Below are 25,561 nucleotides of genomic sequence, written 5' to 3' on the forward strand. Positions count from 1 at the left end.
CCTCAGTTTTTCCTTTTTTCTCCATCTTTCTGCCTTCCTTTCTTCTCTCATTGCTCCCTATGCTGAGAAAATTAGTACCTTATTCTGGGAAACAGTACATTCATGGTGGTTTAGGATACAGTGGAATATATTGAATTTGGTCCCAAATAACCTGGGTTTGAATTCCAACTGCTTTGAGATTTATTCTCTCAAATATATATATACACTTTGGACATTGCTAGCTCTCTGGTGCACAGCCTCAACATCTCACTCTTGGGCTACTGTAACAGAATGTTGATGGATCTACCTGCCTCAAGTCACTTCCCATTCCAGTCTATCCTCCATTCAGTCATCAAGTAATTTTCCTAAAGTGCAGATCTGCTTGTATTGTACCTCTCTCTAGTACCACTACATAAACTCCACTGGCTTCCTATTGCCTCCAGGATCAAATACAAAATCTAGCATTCAAAGACCTTCATAATCTATTTCTCTCACTTTTCTTACATATTATTCTCCACCTTGTACTCTTTGATCCAGTAACATTGGCCAACTTGTTGTTGTACAATCAAAATATTCCATAGCTTGGCTCCAGATATTTCTCTGGCTGGACCCCCAATACCTGGAATGCTCTCCATTCCTCACTTCTGCTTATTGACTTCCCTGTTCTTTCAAGTCCCCACTAAAATCCCATTTCTTACAAAAAACCTTTTCCAACCCCTCTTAATTTTAACAACTTTCCTCTTTCAATTATTTCCTTTTCAGCCTGGATGTACTTTGTATTTATATATTTGTATATTGTATTTTTTGCTTGTCATCTTCTTCTTTAGACTGTAAGCTCCTTGAGGACAGGAACTAACTTTTCTTTTTTGTAACTCTAGCACAGTGCCTGATAATCAATCAATCAATCAATCAATATTTATTAAACACCTACCATGTGCCTAACACATATTGATTGCTTATTAACTGACTGACTTACAACCTTTCAGCCAAATCATGTTAATTCTGTATACTTCTAATTTCCTTATCTGTTAAATGAGAAAACTGAATTAAAAGACTTCTGAGGTTCCTTTCTCATCTATCAGTTTATGTCTACATGGGCAAAAGTGAAGCAGAGGCATTTTTTCTAAGAAATCTTATTTAATGCATTCAAGACCTGAGGAGACAGTAAATCTAGGTTTTAATTCCAATTCTATTCACTTGCTCTGTGTAATAGATAAATTACTTCTCTGAGCCTTCTCAGCTTCTTCTGTTGATGAAGAAAATACCTTCTAAACCTACAGTTCTAGTTAAGGAATAAAATAATAAAAACAAACATGTTTTTAAAAGTTGAAAAGTCTTCTGTAAAGTTTATTGTCAATTCAGATAAGTTAGACAAGTATAAATAAGGACACTTCTACATTTAAACTAACAAGGTTTAGGGCTTTAATGATGGAGATAGTTGCCTAAGGTTTTTCTCCATTTTGCTTTTGTTGACTCTACTCTATGCAAAGCAATAAAAACATGGAAGGGAGAGGTGAAATGAAACTCATAAGCCATAAATTCCATCCCAAAGGAAAATGGAAAGCACAAAGTTAGTGTTTTCCAAATGACATATTTTCCTCACTCTGACAGTAATTGTCTACATCTTACTGGTCATTGATTAAAACTTCAGATCTGCTTCCTTCCTCTGCTCTCTCACTGGGACTGCTGCTCAATACTCAGGTTTAGAATTTGGCAGACAGTTTGATAGGCTTCTATCTTCTCATCTGACTTTCCATTATGGCAGATCCTAGAGTCTTCTGTTGCTCTGAGCCAAGGTTGCAAGCTCAGCTAATCTCCTAACTTGGGTCATACCCCTGAGTTGCACAGCTAGGGTGAGGCCATTCTAGGTCTGGCAGCTGATGGGCTATCACTGCTTTGGCTTGAACAAATGCCAAGTTTGATGAGAAAAGAGGCTGGAAAGAATCTGGTTACTTTGATGTCTGCAGAGCAATCAGATTCCCTTCTGGGCATTGCATGAAAATCTGTTACCGTCATCAGGTAACTCTATAACACAATGCATTCACAGCACAGGAACTTGTTATGAGATGGGCAGCCACTTCAGCAGCTCCTGTGGCAGTGAGAGAGAAGAGTATCTTTATTCGGAGCAGTGATTCACCCCAACTCCCCCTTAGTTTGACTGTTCAGTGAACCTGAGAAGGAAAGGAATGCTAAGGAATGCGTGTTTCTCTAATGTTGTAGAAGCTGCCCTCAGATTTCTTCATTTGTCTGAATTAAATCATGAGCCATCCCTACAGCTCTCAACGCCCACAGTGCTCTGAAAGATCAGTTACAAAATTTAGCACTTGGCATTTCAAAGTCTCAGAGGGCTACTAGCAGTCCATACTCACCTTGTAGTAAAGAGGGGCTACAAAAAAAGGAAAGACCACCAAATGGAGATACCTCCTTATTTTGAAATTTATAAAGGATAAAGGGCTCCTCCTGAAATTCTTCCTTGTTGGGCCAAAATCTGATAACCCGATGCTCCCTAATATCATTTTACTGAGGAACTGAAAACACATTAGAAATTCTTGATTTGTCCCTATCTGGAAGAGCATAAATTACTTTTTTTTTAATTAACTCTTTTAAATCAGAAAAGCATCAATTTGTGCAAGAAGTAATTTGCTAAATAGAGCTCAGTGATCCCTAAAGGATTTAAACACTTAATGCACCATCCAAAAAAGGAGCAGTTTATTTTATCCCTGGAAATAAAAATAGACTCAAGAGGTCATTAATCTTCATATATGTCTTATGATCTGCTTATATAGCTTAGTATCTCTTATTTACAAATAAGAAAAAGGAAGCATAGAGAAATCAAATAACATGACAAACAAACAAAAACAAAAACAAAACAAAACAACAATGACAAAAAAAAAAAAAAAAAAACCACTATAAACCACTATACTAGATCAGTGGAAGAGCTGAAAATAAAACTCCAGGCCATATTTCTGAGGGCCTCTTTGCCAGTATGCCCCCAAATAAATTACCACTCTTATCTATCCGCTATTACTTTTCTTAGATTGAGCCAACCTGGCCCTTGGCTCCTGGTTAATTTCTCTGACTCCAGTTTTGGAAAAAGGGATTCAAGAAAAATAAAAGTTAAGTTTCCCATCTGTCTTTGTGCACAGCAGACACCAAAGCTTTGTCAGATTTAATTTAATCTATAAAATCCCTTTTCCCCTAAATTTCTTAACATCAAAAAGCTTTACAGATTGTTTTAACAGAATGATCAATTTTCACTTTCCACAAATTTTGATCCAGAAATTTTCTCGTACATTGTAGTAACTTCCTTTTAAAACTAATTATGTTTGTTGCTGTTGCTACACTATGGAAGAACTGCAAATACCCATTAACTTTGGCATCCTCTAAATTCAGCCTTGCCTTCAGGGGCCACACCCTATTTAGAGCTCTGACTATATTCCAAAATCTGACCCAAAATTCATTTGTTTGGAACTCACACCACATTTTCCCCATAGAAACTATATCATTAGTAATGTTGAGGTTTTTTAACTAACACACAAAAGACTGTTTGGTCTATGGTATAACTGAGCTACTTCATAATAGTACTACAAAATTCATTACACTAGAGATTTTATAACACTAATAATATAATGATGAGAGGCATGTGGCATAATGGCTAAAAACCAGACATTCCTCAGTTCTGCCTTGGACACATAATTAGCTGAGTTACTCTAAGCAATTCACTTAACTTCTCATCAAATTTAGACATATATAAGGCTATAAGTTGCAGAGAATAATTATAATAGCTAACATAAGTCATTTTACCAAATTAGATTCTCACAACAACCCCGAAAGGGAAGTACTTTATTATTATTTCCATTTTACAGATAAAGAAATTGAGACAAACCAACCTTATAAGCAATGTGCCCAAAGTCCCAGAGCTAGTAAATATCTAAGGCCAGATTAACATTCAAGACTTCCTGACTCCAGGCCCAACATAATTTCTATTATACTACCAAGTTGTCTTCATTGATAGAAGGAATTTCCTCACCTGGGAGCTCCTTATACTGACTCTGGGAGTGGCTACGGGTCAATTAAAACACAGAATAATTTCCTAAATGCAATCTATCTCCTTGTCACTTTTTTCTTTAATTTTGAGATAAATACATTATTCTTTTTTAGTTTCTTTCCAAAATACAAACCAATGGATGAGCTTTATGGATTTTCTTTTCTATATCATATCAAAATCTGGATGGCTAGAATTGTTCATTCCTCAATACCATATCTTCTTTATGCAATACAGTGGGAGCTATGAGGTTGAGTCCAAATATATTAGCTCCAGTTTCATTCATGGAGGGATTTGTTTGTAGTAACAATCTGTTTGTTTTGGTTTTGGTTATTTTCTTATATGTCCTCTGGATGATCTGGCTTGAATACGTCAGCAAATTTTCTGTAAACTTTTTGTCCCTTCTACTATTTCTCTCATTCTTTCATGAAACAAAACCATTCATGATCTTTCAATATCTGCCACCATAATTTTACAAATTAGTTTTTATTGTTTGTATTCAGTGTTGCACTTATCTTGGCAAGAATGTGAAGCACTTGCTGCCTCTAAGGCCATTTCTAATTTTTTTTTGGCAAATCAAAGTATATTTATTAAGCTATCTATTTACACACCTATTATGTACCAGACAATGTACTAGATGCTGAGGTACTTGTGCTTTTCCAGCACAAAGAAATGATGCTTACTTACAAGAAGATTGCATTCTTATTCACAGTCTCATTTCACAATTCACAAATCAATTCACATGGTATCATTGCATAATCATCAAATCACAATGATCAATTCTCATTGTGATAATGATCAATTCACAGGTTAAACTTCCTTAGAGAATATTGACAGTGTCTGATTTTCTGACCTTTTTTCTATTTACCTTTTGGAGGGATTAATAGTTTCTTTAAAAGGATTGAGTTCGATTTATTTTTTAGTTGCATGCCATATCTCCTAAGTTTTATTCTTTTTAATTACTTTAAATTAGTATTGATTTTACTCTATGATAATAATAGCTCATGTTCACAGTATCGATAGGATCACAGATTTGGAATTTAAATTAGAGACAAACTAATAAAATTCAGGAGAAGAATTTCCTAATTTCCAAGTCTAACACTTTATTCACTATGTCAAACTTTAAAGTTTACAAAGCACTTTTATTATTTTTTTTTCTCATAACAACCTTGTGAGGAAGATAACACAAGTATTACTGTCTCCAGCTTTTCCTTTCTTGTCTCTGCTTTCTGACTTTTCTGGCTTCCTTCAAGTATGAGCTAAAATTCTGCAAGAAACCTTTTTTCATCCCACTTAATGCTTGAACTTTCCCTCTGAGATTATCTCCAAATTATCCTGACTATATATTATGTATACATAGTTGACTATATATTGTCTTCCCCATTAAATTGTAAAGACTTTGAGACCAGCACTGCCTTTCTCTGTATCCCTGCTTGGGGTATTGCTGTGTTGTTTTGACTTTCCTTTTTTCTTTTTTTTCTTTTACTGGCAATCATAAAAGTTGGGGGGGGGGGGATTGGATAGAGGGAATAGTTTAGGATTTTCTTGCCTTTAGCCTTGTTAGTTCCCTCGAGTCTCTAGAAGAGATTCTAACAGCAGATAGATGAAGTAACCGAGTTGGGGTAGGAAGTAGGGTGAGGGTAAATAGAGAGAATATGGTTCCAGCAATCTCAATAGTATAGATAATAACTAATGCTTCCCAACTGGTAACCCTCAAGACAAACAACATCTATCTTTCCTGGGATGATAGGGAAAAGAATCAAGGAAAAGATATTATTTAAAGAGGATTAATAAGTATTTGGAGTTTCAAAAAATCTTCTAGATCAGTACAAAAATGCACATCTATTTCTACATATTCTAAATATAAATTAAGGCTAGATCTTTTTCATGAAACATAAATACATAAATGCAAGCATTCCTACAAAGGTAGAATCGAATTACAAAATAATATTTTCATATAGTTCCATTGAGTTTATTTGATAAGAAGTCATGCATCCTCTTGATGGGGGGGAAGAGAAAAAAAAAAGAGAAGAAGAAAAGGAAAAGGAGGGAGAGAGTACAGAAAAGAAAGAACAAAAAACTTACAAAGAATAAAAGTTCTGTAAATATCTACCAAATGACCTACTTGTTACTTCAGGTCTAGCCCCTGTTATTTGTACTTACCTTTCTTCTTGCTAGTTTTTCTAAAAGCACTTTGAAAATCTTAAATTGATGCCTATCAGCTGTTATTATTTTTACCATTTTTAAGTACTCCTCTGCAATTCCCTCTGAAGGCAGGAGACAAAATTGTACCTTATACATTGAGTTCTTTGCTGAATCTGAATGGGAAAACCATCTCATTTTAAGAGACAATCCAGTTTTGACTTGACTTTGCCTTATTACTAATTACTAAATAGGACATAGGGAACCTTTTTGAAAATCCCTATCTAGAACTGAGTTGGAAAAGGAAGGCGTAGGAAATGAACTTTATTACTTCTTTTTCCAAACATCTAGATGACAACTAGACTTGGTAGACAGGTGATACGATAGGTAGAGCATTGGACCTGGCTTCAGAAATATATTAATTAAAATCTGATATCAGACTCTTACTATGTGTATAGTCCTGGTCAAGCCACTTAAACTCTGCTTATATCAGTTTTTTAATCTATAAAATGGGAATAATAATAGCAACTAGTCCCAGAGTTTTTATAAGTATCAAATTAAATACTTGTAAAGCATCACATACATGCTAGTTATGGACCCCCAAGAAAAGAAATCTAATAGGAGTGTCTTTAGCGTATGGTTCATTTGTAATGCAAATATTCATAAATCCAGGGTTGCATCTATGTGACTGAAATATTAAAATATTCCAAATTTCACAGCACTGAAGCTTTGGGGCAAATTAAATGGATTCCCCTGTTGCTGACATGAAGGTCAAATTGCTTTCTCAGAACATCTGTGCATGATGCTATGCAATAAAATGGAGAAATCTGTACACACACACACACACACACACACACAAATTTATGTCTAATGGTAGCTATCTCTAGGCTAGGGGAGGGGAGAAGGGAGAAAAACAAGAAATTTACATGATAAATTTATCATATATTTAAAAGGAATAGCAAGTTCTACAGTTTCACGTGCAATCTTTTTTTGTTGTTTTGCTGTATCATGGAAATGCTCATTTTATTTTTTAAATTTAAAAGAAATGGTAAAGGAGAGAGAATAGTGCTTAATGTTTGAAAAGAATCTACAAGATAGTTAAAAAAAATTTGTTTCAGTTAAGATGAATTCATAGTTCTTGAGGATCATAAAGCATTTTCCTTACAATAAACTTGTGATGTAGTTTGTACAAGTCAGTTCAATAAGCATTTATTCATAGCATGGTCACTTTCTAACTTTCCAGTCTTCTTTCATTTAGTTCCATCCATATATTCTAATCCATCATTGGTCTTCTTTCATGCCTTATCACAGAACCTAAAAATGCTTTTTACACATTTGTATATTATGATGTACATGAAACCAGTTCTTGTGTAAAAGGCTCTGATTCAGAAAGACCATAAGATGTTGCATTTTAAGAAGTGAGGTCCAGGAAAAATATAGTGAACTCAGATTCATGCCAATTATATAAATACTAGAGTTGGTAAGAGAATTAAAAAAGTCCAATGCTCTTTCCCACCTATATTGTCTGAAAATGAAATAGGCTTCAAGCAGAAGCTAAATAATCACTTGTGGAAATATTAGTAAAGGAAGTAAAGCAGAATTAGGTAGGGGACTGTAACAGATGACCCCTAAGTTTCCTTCAAAAGCTAAGATTGTATGACCAAAAATCATAAAATTGAAACCCCAAAGATCAGCTACATAGCATAGTGATTATAGTATTAAACTGAAGTCAGGAAATCCTAAGTTCAAATATGGCCTTAAACACTTACTAATTGCATGGTCCTGAGTAAGTCATTTAATTTCTCTATACCTTAGTTTCCCCATTTTTAAAATTGGGATAGTAATAATACCCGTGTTCCAGTATGGTTGGGAAGATAAAATGAGATATTTGCAAAGTGCTTTACAAATTTAAAAATGCTATATAATAATAATTGTTTCTAATGGTAGCCATCTCTAGGCTAGAGAAGGGGAGAAGGGAGCAAAAAAAGAAATTTACATAATAAATTTATTATCTATTTAAAAGGAATGACAAGTTCTACAGTTTCACAAATAATAAATACATTAATTAAAAGAGCTCTTAATATTATCCTAAAAATTGATTTCTTTGGGATCAGTCCAAACTGGTAACCTGACCTCTACATCTCATGTCCCTATTATTGTGGCCTGAAATAATAGATCAAGATTTAGGTGAGAAAGAAAAAGAATGATTAAAAAAATAGAAAGGAGAATAATGAAGGTGTTTAGAGAGAATGTTTATGCAATGTGAGACTAAAAGCATTTCAGTGGAAATTAACTGGACCATGAGCCATGAAATATAGAGGAAAAGAAAAGGAATATCATATTGTATGATTCCCCTCAGGGGAGAGAAAAAAAGGTATTAGGGAAGTAATTCTGGGTCAGGTAGTTCTTTTCCTCATTATTAAGTATCCCAAGACAGCATGATTCTGGGGTTAGGAAGGAAAAGCAGTATGCATGGCATGTGTATATAAGGCTGGAATAAATTAGATATTTGGCATTCTCTTAGTGCCTCTATTCAAAACATTTAATAAATGCTATGTAATTAGGGAATTAAAATTAATGCTTAATAATAACAAATAAAAGTACTATTGACATTGACTTACTAGATGTCCCCTGGCTCCTCAAGAGTCCTTTCTTTACTTAAAATTTCACTGTTCATGTTATCAGAGAGCTATACTAGTCATGTAGTTGGTTTTTTTTTTTGGTTTTTTTGTTTTTTTTCAGAAATTTTGGAGAGTTGGTTGTAGCCCCTATAGGTTTTCTTTTTGAATATGCCAGGTATTGGAAGAGGTCCAAAATTGTATGAAATTAGTACCAAACCACTGAGTCTTCCAAGTAGGCTGCACACCTTCCATTAAAATGAAAAAACATTTGATTCAGCTGACTGCTTATCTGGCCATGACCCCTCAGGGAAACATACAGAATTAGCTCTATGCAGGTAGGGAGTTGAATTCCTGGAATAATTTGTTCTTGTGGAATTAAAAAAAAAATTCCTATTTAACCCATCTTGGAGATTTTACTCCCATCTGGGCTTTTACAGTAACCAAAGGGTCTTGGTTCAAGTAATGAATGAAAACAAGAGGAATATAAGTAATCATAGAAATCACACATTTTGCAAGGAAATTTTAAGAAACAAAATCTACAATGGTGCCTTTACTATTCTCATCAGAGTATTGGACTTGTACTCAGAAAATATGATTCCAAATCCTTCCTTGGGAATTTACTACTAATATGCCCTCAGGTGTGTCACTTAGCCTTTATAGATCTTATCTGTATAATGGGGGAAATAATTGCACCTACCATACAGGATGAGTATGAGAAACAAAAGATAATGAATGTAAAACACTTGTTATTTTTAAATGCATAGCCACAGGTCATTTAGTCAACAAGAAGATCACAAATCACTCACAGATCCACTTTCTTCATCTATGAAGTGGGTGTAAAAATATTTACCCCACTTACCTAATGGAGTTGTGAGAAAAGAACACTTTGCAAACCTTATTGCACTATGTAAGTGTGAATTATTGTTGTTTTGGAAGCATTGCTATTGAATTCTGAATTGCAAATTGAATATGATCATCATCTTTTTCTTTCAGAGGTGTGGCGAAATCTCGTTTGATAATCCTGATCAGAATGCCAAATGTGTTTGCATGCTAGGTAAGATGTCTCTTTACCTTGAGCAGTTGATGAAACATGCGTGTCCTGTATTACTTTGTTTCATTTTGTCCATAGGCAGTTGGAAGAGGGATGCTCATACGTTCAGTCAAGTCAGAGCACTAGGTCACCAACAATAAACAGAAAGGTGAATGAATTATTTGATGATAAACATGGGGGGGCTGTTGTGCAACATATTTTTCATATTTGGATACTCTGATAGATCTCCATTTCCCTTAGGGTTGATCATACCAGTATTTTCCAAGTCGTGGAACATCTCAAACTGGGAAAGATAAACACTATCTAATTATTTAGGAACTACTGGTTCTAGTACTAAAAGGAGAGAGACTGCAATTTATTCTTTAATTATAGAAAGAAGGAATGACCTATGATTTCATTGATACAGGGAATGTTAGAAGAAGAAACTCTCTGTCAATGAAGGTTTGAACCTCCTTTGTGATTTGATTGTCTTTTTAAAAGAATTATATTAAGAATATATTGTCTTTGTTGTCATTGATGTTATTTTTGTTGTTATTGTTTGGGGGTCAGGGAAAGGTGTCTTGGCAAGTGTCCTGAGCAAAAAATAACTATCGTTTTTACAGTTAACAAGTCACAATTTAAAGGAGAGGTTAATAATATATTATTGGTTCCCATTCCAGTGCATATCGTTGAATTACAAAATCATCCCCTGGGAGAACTAAATAAATCTGTTATAAATTTTTGAAGTCAGCCAGCAATTACTACATATAGCACATTAGGAATGTTATAATGAATAATTCTTGGCTTTTCTGTAATATCTTCTTCAAAGAACTTTGAACACATTAGCACATTAATATTCATAAAGTGCTTTTAGGAAAGGAAGTACTTCTTATTCTCTTCCCATATTATAGATTAGAAAACTAGGGCAGTGAGGTTAAATGTTTTATTAATTCCAAAGTGTGAATAACTATCAAAACTGTGATTAAAATTCTAGATGTCTTATGTCTAGGGTTACATGTAAACCACCAGGCCATATCCAATCAACTTTCATTTATCCGTGTTAAGATGATAGCATAGAAAAACAGAAAACAAAACAAAAAAAAAAAAAAAATCCTAAATCACATTCTACCCCAAAGCTTCACCTAACATTTTCAGGCTGTCTCATCCATTGCTATAACTTCAACAAACTGGCCTGTGTGCAGATGACTCTTAAACCTAAATCTATACTCCTGACTGTTTTTAAGTTCTATTGCAGAAAAACTTATCCAGATTTTCTGTCTGCAATTTCTTTAGCAGAGCATCCTGTTTGTAAAGAGTGCTGAGTATAGAGCCAGAAAGATCTGTACTTGAATCCTGCCTTAGACAGTAGTGGTTATGTAAACCAAGACACATCAATCTCTCCAAAGTCAGTTTTCTCTTCTGTAATAGAAATAATTACAAAACTTTTCTTACTGGGTTTTTTTTTTTAGGATAAAATGAGACTTTGTAAATATTAAAGTTCTACATAAATATCAGTTATAATAATATTAAGCTATCTAAAGATTCTATGAATTTATCAGTTCATCCAATGAAACAAAATTGAAACCCATTTTGTTACCTAGTAGAACTACTAAGTTATTCTAAGGTTAAGAGATTTGCCGGGTGTATGTTTAATGTGTGTGTTTCTTTGTACATGTGTATTTTAAAGTGTATTTAGTCTATGATCAGTACAGATGAAAGACACATTCACACTATTAAAGTCAGTTCAGTTAAGTACTACAAAATTCAGACAATGCTAGGTACCAACAGTATACTTTATGGTGGGGAGTCATGGCATGTAACCTTATAAACAATTCAAATTATAAAATTAAAATCAAAGGAAAGAGAAATGAACATTGGACCATGTATAGGAAGTAGCATCTGAGAAAAGATTGGAATTAATTGATTCTAAAATAAGAATAAGAATAATTAAAGCTCATTTCATTTTGTACTCTATTGTTTATAAAATGCTTTTCTCATAACAAGTCTATATGCAGTTGCAAATGCTACATGCAGCACAAGTATCATTCTCTATTTTATAATTAAGTAAATAGAGAATCTCAGATAAATAATAATATCTGGCAGTTCCATAAAGCCTTGGGATTTCCAAAGCATTTTACAAATATTTTGATTAACTGATTTTCCCAAGCTGACATAGATACTAAATGATGAAGCCAGGACATGAACACAAATTTTCTGACTTAACAGCTAGTGCAATGTTCTTTTTCTTACACCATGGAAACATGATTTTTTTTAATGTTTTTTTTTATGTTTTTTTTAATTCAATTGAATTCTCCATTAAATCTTTAACTGCAGTTTGATTAAGGAACCTTTTAAATTTTTTATTCATTTCTTTTCCTTTATAACAAAGCAGATTTAGTAGCCATTGAAGTGACTATCAAATCAGAGAGAAATATGAAAAAGGGGAGAGGGGAGAGATCAATGGATGTCTAGAAATAACACAATTTTCCAATTATTTGTCTGACTTTATTCGTGTGGAAAGTTTTTTTGTAATTTTGCTCATATAATTCCTGACTTTCCTTTGGTAGATAGATTCCCAAATATTTAATGCTGTCAACAGTTATTTTGAATGGAATTTCTCTTTGTATCTCTTGCTGTTGGATTTTGTTGGTGATGTATAAAAATGCTGAGGATTTATGGGGATTTATTTTGTATCCTGATACTTTGCTAAAATTATGAATCATTTCTAATAGCTTTTTAGTAGAATCTCTGGGGTTCTCTAAGTATACCATCATATCATCTGCAAAGAGTGATAGTTTGGTTTCCTTATTGCCTACTCTAATTCCTTTAATCTCTTTCTCGACTCTTATTGCAGAGGCTAGTGTTTCTAATACAATATTGAATAATAATGGTGATAGTGGGCAACCTTGCTTCACTCCAGATCTCATTGGGAAAGGTTCCAGTTTTTCCCCATTGCATATGATGTTTACTGACGGTTTTAAATCTATGCTCCTGACTAATTTAAGGAAAATTCCATTTGGAATAACACAATTTAGAACAATACCTATTGAACTGCCAAGAGTTGATTGTAGTTTTAAAAGTTTTTCATGTCATTCACCTATATAATATAGTAGAGAGAAAAATACTGGATTTCAAGTAGGAGGACCTAGATTCAAATCCTGACTCTAAATCACTTAACTTCTCAGGGTCTCAATTTCCTCAACTATAAAATAAAATAGTTGAACTAGGTGACCCTTGAGGGCCATTCTATCTCTAAAGCTATGATCCTATAACCAAATTTGACTCAGGTTATTGTGAGGGTTATTTAGGTAACTAGAACTTCAGTCAAGATGCTACAATCTTGAATGATTAGTTAGCTATGTGTGATTGTTTTCAACCATATTTTAAACAGTGAGATGGGGGGGTGTCTACCCCAAACATGTAAAGACTTCTTCTGGTGGAATGGGCAGATGAGAACAATTTGTTCCAATGTCCATAAAGACAGGTGAAGCAGGTGTTGTGAAGCTCTTAGAGCTTGGTTAGACATTGAAGACACCAAGGTCATTTTCTGCATCTCAAGTCATCACCAGTTTTCTTGATTGTGTCCTGAACAATGGACAGTAATGGCTCTGGAAGAGAGGGTGAAACCGGTGATTTCACACAACTCTGCCTCAGTTAAATCAAATTTATGCACAAATCAAAAGATATCACCAAGTAAGATGAATTATGTCTGTCCTGTTTTTTTAAGTCCCATGCTTCCCAATAGGTCAAGACTAATGTAGAAATAAAATAAAATGTTATTTATTTATTAAAATTTAGGAGGCATAACGAAGATTCTTCTTTGAAGGGGAGACAGCATGGTGTAATAGAAAGAACTTTGGTTCTAGATGAAAGGTCATGAGTTTAAACTCTCTCTCAGAAGCTCATTTCTTAAATAACTATTGGTAAGTCATTTAATCTCCTTAGACTTCCATTTACTCATCTGTGAAATGATGAAACTGAAGTAATGAATTCTGAGATCCTTTGCTTTTCTAAATTAGTGATCCTCTAGGTCAGTGGTTCTCAAACTTTTGTTCTCAGTATCTTCCATGTTAAAAAAAAAAAAAAACTATCGAGGATCTGTTCAAAGAGTTTTTTTCACATGGGTTATATTTATAGCTATTTACTATATTAGAAATAAAAAATAATTTTGAATTTATAGACCCTCTGAAAGGTTTCAGAGACTCCAACAATTCTTTGGACTACACTTTGAGAATCACTGCTCTAGGTAATTCACTCATCTCCTATATTGCCTAAAATTTCTTCCTTAGAATAATTAAATAATTTCCTATTTCTTAAATTGCAAAGAATACCAAGAGAATTAAGGACTCAAGTTAGATATCATTCATTAACACTTTTGTGTAAATTTGTACTAATATAGAAGCAGCTCAGCTAATAGATAAGGAACTGCCTTTGGAATCAGGAACACTTCATTCCAAAAACAAGTTTCAACTTTGACACACTGTCACTCTGGAAAAGTCATTTAATATTTCAGTGCCCTCAGATGCTTTGCTGCATTGTTAGAAATAAATTTCTCTTTGGACATACCCAATCCCCAGTGAAATAAAAAAGAATACAAAAAATAAAAAGGATTTGTTTACTTTTTCCTTGTCTGCTAGCTGGGACATAAACACTGAGAGAATAGGAGTTTTTATAGAGCTCAGAGAAGAGCAAAGGAAAAGATAAAACACTTTTGAATGTGGATCATATCTAGAGAAGGACCACCTAGGTGAAATGCTGCAAGTGGGAAGGAGGAAGGCTAAATGTCCATCTTGAAATTTTCATGTAGGGAAGAAAGTATTTACTGAGTGTCCAAATTGTACAGCAGTATACTGAGAGCTTGGATTGCTTCTTAGTACTCAAAACAGTCTGTGATCTCAAACTTTATAGTCTAAAAACATAGAGCTTCATTCTACTTGTACTCCTGAGATAGTTTCTGTGCATGGAACTTAAGGTGAATGTGAAAAGCATTTATATGGGGGAAAAAGGCAAAAATAAATTGTGTTGGACATAAAAGTACACAAATGCACAAAATACTCCATTGGCATAGTAGCTCACATTTATGTAGCATTTACAATTACCAAAATGCTTTCTGATCAATACTGAATTAAGAAAATCACAAATAGAATGGAATTGTAATCTTCATGAGGATAGAAAATGTTGAAATTTTGTCTTTGTATTATCAGCACCTAACACATTTTCTGGCACATGGGATACACTTTGCAACTGCTTGCTGAATTGAATAACCTTGTGAAAGTATTTTTTCTGGATCTTTCCATAATAATGTTTTCATTGGTATAGTGGTCCCTGTATGGTAATGCTTTCTAACTTAAATTATTTCCTAGAAACTGACTTCCTCACAATTATATAGATAACAGGTTTGAAATGGGGTGCAAACTTAAGCCTTCTAACTCTGAACTCACATAGTTCTATCATACTAAAACCACTGTGATAAATCTTTGCCAAGTAGATAAAATCTACTTGATACTAAACAGAGAACTCCGAGTTGGTTTTTAAAAATAGCATTAACCAAGAATAACAAGGATTAATAAACCTCTCAGAGCCTTTAAGAATACCAATGATTTGATACCCATGTATATTTAACAGTATTTATTTACCCAAATTATGCTATGTTTTCCTATTGCTGTCAATTTTCTATAATTTTGAAAAACAAGTCATCTCTCAAATGGAACAAACATAGAAATAAAAGAATCATAATATCTCCAAGATGAAAGGGTCTCAGAAATAAATCATCTTACCCAAATTGTAGCTGAATGGGAATCTTATCTACCACATTCCTCACAAAGTGCTACACTTTATCTTGCTTTAATATTGTCAGCCTTGGGAAACTGAGTATTTCTCAAGGCAGTCCATTTTGCCTTTGGACAACACATTGTTAGAAAGTTGTTTTTTTTTTTTCCTTTTGTCAATCCTAAATCAGCTCTTCAATTTCCACTTAATTCTCCTATTTCTATGGTAAGGTAGAGTGGAAGGATGGTGAGGAAGGAAGGGGGAAAAGGTTTCACAAAAACAAAATAAGTTTAATTATGTGTCTACATGACAAGTGGGGTGTGCTGAAGCAAGACTGAACCAGCTTTTAAGACTCAATTGTTAAATTTTCCATGTGAGCATTTACACCTTAAAAATCAACAAACTTACAAATCAAGGATTAACTTGTTTTGTTGATTATTGATTTTCTGTAAAATGATGTAGAAAATGATTAAAATGCAGATTAAAGATAGAGACGTGTTCTAAGTACATTTGTGTATATTTGGGGGGGGGGGTACTGCTAATCATAACCCCTTCAATATTTGTTGCTATAGTTTATCACATACCATCCCCACCTCTAAAACTTCTTTTTCTTGGACTAAAATATCCCCAGTTATTTAAATTCTTTTATTTCATGGTTTTGAGTTGCCTCTTCATCCCTAAATCCTTCTCTAGATCAGCTCATTTATATCTAATAATATCTAGCATTTACTAGTACTTTACAATTTGCAAAGCACTTTACATTTCTTATTCTCATTTGATCCATTCCATTGCTTCAACATGTCTAGCTTTTAGTTCCTCATTCTTTTCTTCCTCTTCCTCCTCCTTTTTCTCCTCCTCCTTTTTCTTTTCTCCTCCTCCTCCTCCTTCTTTTCCTTCTCCTTCTCCTTTTCCTCCTCTTCTTCCTTTTTCTCTTCCTCTTCCTCCTCTTTTTTCTTCTCCTCCTCCTCTTTTTTCCTTCTTTATCTATATATATGGAAAGAGAGAATATATACATTGTATATATAAATATTATACAATAATCATAATAATTTGCCATATATGTGGTAAATATGTTGAGAGCGAGTCAACTAAAATCAAGGCACTAATTTTTGTTATAATTTTCCTTTTTCAGTGTTTCATTCCCTTAGGATTCCCCATCTCCAAAATATTGTGCAAAAATTTCATCAGGCTTAGTACTTTGTAAAGCCTAGAACTTATCAGTCACTTATTTGCTCTTTCAGAGTACATCAGACAGAAATATTGAAATTAAATGTTTGTAACAGAAATTTTAAAACAAAGAAATGTACACGTTTTTGTTATTGTAAACTTTGGCTATAGGGATATAGGGCAAGCAGTGATCAATATCTAATGGACTGATGCTAGATTTCCAGTAAGTGATATGATATGATGCTGTATATTGTATAGGAGTGATGACTATGAATGTAAATAACTGGTGAAAATGACAGGGGTTTTTTTTTTGGCTCTTGATATGTACTGTACTATAATGTGTGTGTGAATATGGATATACACATAGATATGTACATGTGTACATGTTCCACCATTGTAATCTGAAAAAACAAACATGCATTATCTTTTTATACAAACAAAAAAGTGAATGTTGAAAACAATCTTTACACATAATTGGAAAAAATAAAATACTAGTAAGTGGGGAAGAGAGAAAGTGGTGCATATTCTAAACTCCCCACAAGCTCCTTGGAATCATTCAATTCAACATGCTTTTAAGTGGAGATAAACTAGTGTGGTGAAAGAGTCTTATGGGAAATACATGGTTTCAGGAGGGTAATTAGTATGAGGTAGGAAAGTAAACAAGAGTGTATAGGGCATTAACTATTTGCTTCTTAAAACTGTTCTAATACAGACTAGAATTCTTTTGATTTAGTCATGAATTTTATCTCAAACAAGTTTAAAGTGGGGATCAAAATTTCAGATTCATATATAAGTATATACAACAGAATAGAAAGGAAGTGTGCTATAATGAAATATGACTTATATGGTCTTTGGGAGGGGAAAGGGGGAAAGGGTATCTTAGCTGCCATATGAGGCCCAAGGATTGATTTCATGTAGTTTGTTCTCTAAAAAATATAAAATACTTGCTTGGATCTAGATGAATTGAGAACAAATGGATTTTTTAAAGGACTGTTGTACCTCATTTCTCAGCATATTTGATGAATGTATTTCAAGCCATGAGAAACAATAATAAATCCTAAGAAAAGAAATTTAATCTGAACTATCTCAAGCACTTAATAAAAGGTTTCAGAAGAAACCTTAGCTTAGACTTATTGACTCTTGCTGCTGTTTCCCCTCTATTCATTATTGTTATAGTGGTGTGCTTTGGGCAGTAAGTCTGAATTTGTGGTTCAAAGGCATCTGTGTACTCATTTCCTCATTTCAAACCTTTTCCCCTTCTATTGTTTTGATGGCATGGATTTTTTCTTTTTGATTTTCCCATAATCTCATAGGATGATTATATAAAGACTAATTCCATCACATTACATATGAATTAACTAAAACTATGACACATAAAGGTTAAATCACCTGCCCAGGATCACAAACCTATTAAGTATCAGAGGCAAGATATGATCTCAGAACTTCTTAACATTAGGTTCAGTATTTTATCTGCTATGTCACCTCCATGCTGCTATCTCTAGCATTCTGATTAGTGCACATGGAAGCATTTTTGTTGATTGTCCTAGATATGTTCAACCCTAGGATTTTTCTTTTTTGCACCTCAGTTTTTTCATCTCTTAAAAAAGGGGGTTGTATTAGATCAGATGTTGTTAATCTGAGGTTCATGTAAAAATATTTTGATAACTCGAATTTTATATGTTTTCTTTCTAAACCTATGTAATTAGTTTTATGCATTTAAAACATTATTCTGAGAAGGAGGGCATAGGATTTGCCAGATTTCTAAAGGGGTCCATAACACCAAAATGGGTAAGAATGACAGGACTAGATAATTTCTAAAGTTTCTTCAAGCTTTAAATCTCTGATCCCATAATTTCCTACATACAATGCTAGCTAGACTGGACAATTTTTCTAGCTTAGTATTAGAAAAAGAACAATTCTTCCCCCTCCCCAAGAGATAACATCTTCCCAATATTTCATTTCTGAAATAGAACAGCAGCATTAATTACAGTGAATAAAAGGTATATGGTTTTGCTTTATATTATTTTGTCATCTTGGGAGTTTGAGGAAATGTTTATTTTTTTCCAGAGTTGCTATCTTCATCCCATGATTTTGAATATGAACTTTTTATAGTTTAATATTTTTTCTAATGAGCTTTAAAATAAAATGAGTGTCATATAAGACACATCATATGCAAAACTTATAGTTACCTGCTAAAAATCTTTTTTATTTTTTTCAGGTCATGTTAAATTTAAGTCACCTTTAAGTTTGATTATTTTATTAAGTACCATATGTACTCCACCATTTTCTATATATTTCCAACAAAAAACTTTGTATTCAGTCAATGAATATTTTCAATATACATATCACCAAACTAGAAAATTCATTAAAAAAATTTTAAAATAAATTATTAAAGAAAGACTTTTGTAGGTTCTGAGAATAAAATCTTCATTCCATGGCCATTTAGATATGTGTTGGACTTTTATAGTCAGTGTAGTTATATCACTGATTCCTTTAAAAAAAAAAAAAAAAAACGTACCCAACTCTCTTTCCCTTAGAGTTAAAACATCTCAGGAGTCCAAATTAATCCTTCCGAGGTCATTAAGCACTTAATTCATAAGTTGTGGAAAGAATAATTAACATTTCCTGTGTTCTAGATGATAAATTTTCTTATTCTGCCAAAGAGAAATAGACCTAATTGTGATCAGATCAGGAATTTGGACATCATGTAGAATTTAATTTTAGATAGGATTATAACCAGATAAGAACAACTATGACTTTACCTCAGGTTGAAAATTTTGTACCAGGGCAAGGCCTGACTTCTTAAACAAGGTTCATGACTCCCTGTGGGGTCTCATAACTGAATGTAAGGGGTCATGAAATTATGATTTCTTATCAGTAAGTGTTCTATGGCAAGTCAGAATTGTGATTGGACCACTGTACCCACAAAGAAGACTTTCATGGCCTTTGAGATGATTTTAAGTTTCAAATTTTCAAAAAATATAGTATTCTATGTCATATGACAATACTAAGGGAAGAATGGTATTTAAAATTAAAAATTAAAACAACATTATTTCAGGGAGATATTTGAGGTTTAAAAAAAAACCAGAGAAGTTCACTAGAAACAATTTCACCTGTTTTTTCTCCCCTTCTTCAAATTTAAAACTATATGTGTGTGTGTGTGTGTGTGTGTGTGTGTGTGTGTGTGTATGTGTGTGTATGTATATATTATATATATGAAATTCTGGGTGCAGCTTTAAGCTCTAATCTCTTTTGGGATACCCTGTATATGTATATCTATAAATATATGAGTGTAGATATGTGTCCATATAATATATTCAGTGTAGTTGGGTTTGATACAAACAGTGCTAGTCACAAATAGAAGCATTTGTATGGCCTTCCCTTTATTTGGATCCTGTGCTAGACTCTCCATGACAATGGTAAATGTTTTTGACTCCTCCTTAGACCTTATCTTATATTGATGATAAGGCGAGTTCTATTGTTCTAACTTTCAAAGCATATTTAGAATTTTAACATGTGCATAGTATGCAACTTGTTGTATAAGAACATTAAAGACAGCATTTTGATCTATAGACTCAAATGTTTTCCTTTTAATGGTCAATGGCATTACTACAAGTAGTGTAGGATCTTGCCCTCTATATCTTTCAGTCAATTGACTAATGATAAAAAATGGGATCTGAACTATGCCCAAAAGGTTATAAAACTTCATACTTTTTGATCCAACAATATCACTACTGAATCTGTATCCCACAAAAGATGAGGGGGGAAAAGACCCACATGTGCAAAAATGTTTGCTCTTTTCATAGTGGCAAGGAACTGGAAATTGAATAGATGCCCATCAATTAGGAAATGGCTGAATAAGTTATAGTATATAAATGCAATGGCATGTTATTGTTATATAAGAAATTATGAACACACTGATTTCAGAAAAGCCTATAAAAATTTATGTAAACTGATGTTGAGTGAAACGAGCAGAACCAGGAAAACATTATACACAGCAACAACAAGATCATGTGATGACCAACTATGATAGACAGAAATCTCTTTTCAGCAATGCAGTGATCCAGAACAATTCCAATAGACTTGAGATGGAAAACATTCATGTTTAGAAAGAGAACTATGGAGACTGAATGTGGATTGAAGCATAGTAGTTTTACCCTTTTTTGTTTGTATGTTTGCTTGCTTTTTCTTTCTCATGTTTTTTTTTTTCCTTTTATTCTGATTTTTCTTGCACAACATGAAAAATATGGAAATATGTTTAAATATGTGAATGTTTATATCAGATTGCTTGCTATCTTGGGGAGGGAGGAAAGTGGGTGAAGGAAGGAGAAAAAATTTGGAACACACAAAATCTTACAGAAATGAATGTTTATAATTATCTTTACAAGTATTTGGAAAAATAAAATACTATTGAGGGAGAAAAAAACAAATGGGATCTGGGCTATTTCTGATACTTGTCCCAGGTTACAAGAACTCCTGTTTATAGTTTTGACTTTATTAAAAGCCTAGTTCAAACATCTTCACTTTAGAGATAACAATGCAAATTTACACAAAATTTTTAAATTTGAAAAGTTCTTTTCTTTCAGCAGCTCCTGGGAATTGGGAAGGCATGTATTATCATTTTAATTTTACAGATATAAATTAACTGAGAAACAGCAAGATTGGGTATTTTATGTAACATTAGAGAGTAAGGACTCAAATTTGTATCTTTTGACTAAAAGACTAGAGTCTTTTCCATTGTAACACGTTGTTTCTGGTTTAAAAAGGGAAAAAAAGAAACTTGCTCAAAGTCAAAAGGTAAGTCAATGGAAAAGCTAGGAACTGAACCCAGATCTGATTGTTTGACCATTCTATAATATGGCCTACCAAAGTGAGAATCATAGTACTTATCAGAAGGATACCAAAGGAGAATATGGAATTCCTTTCAAGAAGATTATTAGATTTGAGCTTCTCAAGGGCAAGGACCATCTTTTCCCATTCTTTGTATCTTTGGTGCTCAGGACAGAGGCTAATTCATAGCAGGAACTTAATAATTGCATGTTTATTGATTGCTTTAAAAATGGAATAAAAATGTGATTTGTTAGTATAGTAATAAAAGCACTACATAAACAAGACCCAAGGTTGTCATTTTATCCATATGTGTGGCAATTAGTTCTATTCTGTTCTGTGGCCCTAAATACAGACCATTTTTGAAATATATGCTACTGATCACATTCTAAATTAGGTGAGAGAAGATGGGTGATTTGGTGCAATGCCTTCACTACTACTACTATGAAAACAATTCAAAAGCGGAATGATAGGATAATTAAAGAATTAGAATTAAAGAATTATAAAAAGGCTACCTACATGCTGGCTATGGTATAATACCAGTGATGTGCAAGGAAAAAAAGGAAAGAAGAAGAAAAAGAAGAAAGGAAAAAAAGACGGGAAGGAATGAAGTAACAAAGGAGGATGGAATACATACCCTAAATAAAGAAATTCATATCATAAATAAGAAGGCAAAAAAAAATCCCTTTCACAAATGTGGATCAAAAAAAGAGTTCATGATCAAATAATGGATAGAGAAAATGAATATAGTATGGAAAAAGAGACTGAAGAAGAAAGAAAGAAAGAAGATAGAAAGATATATTGATTACCTAAAATTGAACGATTTCCACACAAAATCAATGCAATTAACATTATAAAGGAAATCGTGAACTAGCAAAATATCTTTGTGGCAACTTTCTCTGATAAAGGTCTCATTTCCAAGATATATAAGGAGTTGATTCAAAGCTATAAGGACCCCATTCCTGAATAAATAAATTGTGAAAGATTATGAACAGACAGTTCTCAAATGAGAAATAAAAAAGTCTCTTATCACTAGTAATTAGAAAAATATTAATTAAAATCATTTTGTTTCCACTCCATACTTGTCAGATTAGCAATATTGGCCTAAAAAAAATAAGAAGTGTAGGAAGGGCTGAAGTAGGAAGGATTAATGCACAACTGGTAGAACTGTGAATTGGTTCATCCATTTTGGAAGGCAGTTTGGGACTATTGTGAAAAAAATCACTAAACTGAGTATAACCTTAGAACTATTGGTACAATTACTAAATTTATATACTAAAGAGATCAAATAAAAGGAAAAAGGACTAAATATATTAAAATATTTAGAGCAGCTCTGATTTTTTTTATTGTAAATAAGAATTGGAAAAATAGGAGGTTTCTATCAATTGTCCATCAATTATATCATATGAATGTAATAGAACAGTTTTGAGCCATCAGAAATGATAAAAAGATGGTTTCACATTTTTACAATCAAAGGTTCTGATAAAGGCCTCATTTCCAAAATATATAAAGAATTGACTCTAATTTATAAGAAACCAAGCCATTCTCTAATTGATAAATGGTCAAAAGATATGAACAGACAATTTTCAGATGAAGAAATTGAAACTATTTCTAGCCATATGAAAAGATGCTCCAAGTCATTATTAATCAGAGAAATGCAAATTAAGACAACTCTGAGATACCACTACACACCTGTCAGGTTGGCTAGAATGACAGGGAAAGATAATGCGGAATGTTGGAGGGGATGTGGAAAAACTGAGACACTGATACATTGTTGGTGGAATTGTGAACACATCCAGCCATTCTGGAGAGCAATTTGGAACTATGCTCAAAAAGTTATCAAGCTGTGCATACCCTTTGATCCAGCAGTGCTACTACTGGACTCATATCCCAAAAAGAACTTAAAGAAGGGAAAGGAACCAATATGTGCAAAAACGTTTGTGGCAGCCCTCTTTATTGTGGCTAGAAACTGGAAATTGAGTGCCCATCAATTGGAAAATGGCTAAATAAATTGTGGCACATGAATGTTATGGAATATTATTGTTCTGTAAGACATGACCAGCAGCCAAATCATTATTAATCAGAGAAATGCAAATTAAGACAACTCTGAGATACCACTATATACCTGTCAGATTGGCTAGAATGACAGGGAAAGATAATGGGGAATGTTGGAGGGGATGTGGGAAAACAGGGACACAGATACATTGTTGGTGGAATTGTGAACACATCCAGCCATTCTGGAGAGCAATTTAGAACTATGCTCAAAAAGTTATCAAACTGTGCATACCCTTTGATCCAGCAGTGTTTCTACTGGGCTTATACCCCAAAGAGATACTAAAGAAAGGAAAGGGACCTGTATGTGCCAAAATGTTTGTGGCAGCCCTGTTTGTAGTGGCTAGAAGCTGGAAACTGAGTGGATGCCCATCAATTGGAGAATGGTTGAATAAATTGTGGTATATGAATGTTATGGAATATTATTGTTCTGTAAGGAATGACCAGCAGGATGAATACAGAGAGGACTGGCGAGACTTACATGAACTGATGCTGAGTGAAATGAGCAGAACCAGGAGATCATTATATACCTCAACAACGATACTGTTTGAGGATGTATTCTGATGGAAGTGGATCTCTTCGATAGAGAGAGCCTTAATTGATCAAAGATGGACAGAAGCAGCTACACCCAGAGAAAGAACACTGGGAAATGAATATAAACTACTTGCATTTTTGTTTTTCTTCCTGGGTTATTTATACCTTCTGAATTCAATTCTCCCTGTGCAACAAGAAAACTGTTCGGTTCTGCACACATATATTGTATCTAGGATATACTGCAACCCATTCAACATGTAAACAACTACTTGCCATCTGGGGGAAGGGGTGGAGGGAAAGAGGGGAAAAATCGGAACAGAAGTGAATGCAAGGGATAATGCTGTAAAAAATTACTCTGGCATGCGTTCTATCAATAAAAAGTTATTTAAAAAATTTTTTTTAAAAATGACCAGCAGGATGAATACAGAGAGGCCTGGAGAGACTTACATGAACTGATGCTGAATGAAATGAGCGGGACCAGATCATTATATACTTCAACAGCAATACTATATGATGATGGATGTGGCTCTCTTCAACAATGAGATGAACCAAATTAGTTCCATTTGTTCAATAATGAATAGAACCAGCAACACCCAGTGAAAGAACTCTGGGAAATGAGTGTGAACCACTATATAGCATTTCCAATTCCTCTGTTTTTGTCTGCTTGCATTTTTTATTTCCTTCTCAGGTTAATTTTACATTATTTCAAAGCCCATTTCTTCTTGTGCAGCAAAATAACTGTATTGATAGGTATACATATATTGTATTTAACATTTACTTTAACATATTTAACATATATTGGTCTACCTGCCATCTGGGGGAAGGGTTGGGGAGAAGGAGGGGAAAAGTTGGAACAAAAGGTTTTGCAATTGTCAATGCTGAAAAATTACCCATGCATATATCTTGTAACTAAAAAGCTATAATAAAAATACAATTGCACAAAAAAATTGCTTTCAGAGAAAACTTGATCTCTAAGAATTGCTTCAGAATGAAGTGAGTAGAATTAAAAAAACAATTTATGCATTTTTTAAATTACAAACAAAAACAACTCTGAAAGATTTATTAATTCTTATCAATATAATGACCAGATATTTCAGGGAATTGGGCATGTTGCCTACTTCCTAAGGGAGATGTAATGGCATGATGAAGCATAAATTTTCAAACATGGCTCAGATAGGGATTTGTTTTGATTGATTGTGTTGATCTGTGGCAAGAATTTTGTTTTTGTCACTTGATGGTAGGGGAAGAGAGAAAGTAAAGAGAAAGGATTGTAGGGAAGAATAAAGAACCTTAGTCTTACTTTAAAAAAAAAAAAGAGAAAGATCACTAATTAATTTTAAAAAAATTAGTGATGTACAAAGATATAAGACCCCATTCCTGAATAAATAAATTGTG

General features: G+C 33.4%; 1 protein-coding gene across 1 annotated transcript in view; it reads left to right on the plus strand.

The window, feature by feature from the left end:
* PDE7B (phosphodiesterase 7B) overlaps window positions 1-25,561 on the plus strand; it is a 443,919-nt gene that overhangs the window by 138,288 nt on the left and 280,070 nt on the right. Inside the window, exon 2 of the mRNA XM_051997817.1 lies at window positions 9,781-9,841. Coding sequence (XP_051853777.1) covers window positions 9,781-9,841 — 61 coding nt within the window. The remainder of the gene's footprint in view (window positions 1-9,780; window positions 9,842-25,561) is intronic.

This window comes from Antechinus flavipes, chromosome 4 (genome assembly GCF_016432865.1).
Source record: "Antechinus flavipes isolate AdamAnt ecotype Samford, QLD, Australia chromosome 4, AdamAnt_v2, whole genome shotgun sequence".
NCBI lineage: Eukaryota > Metazoa > Chordata > Mammalia > Dasyuromorphia > Dasyuridae > Antechinus > Antechinus flavipes.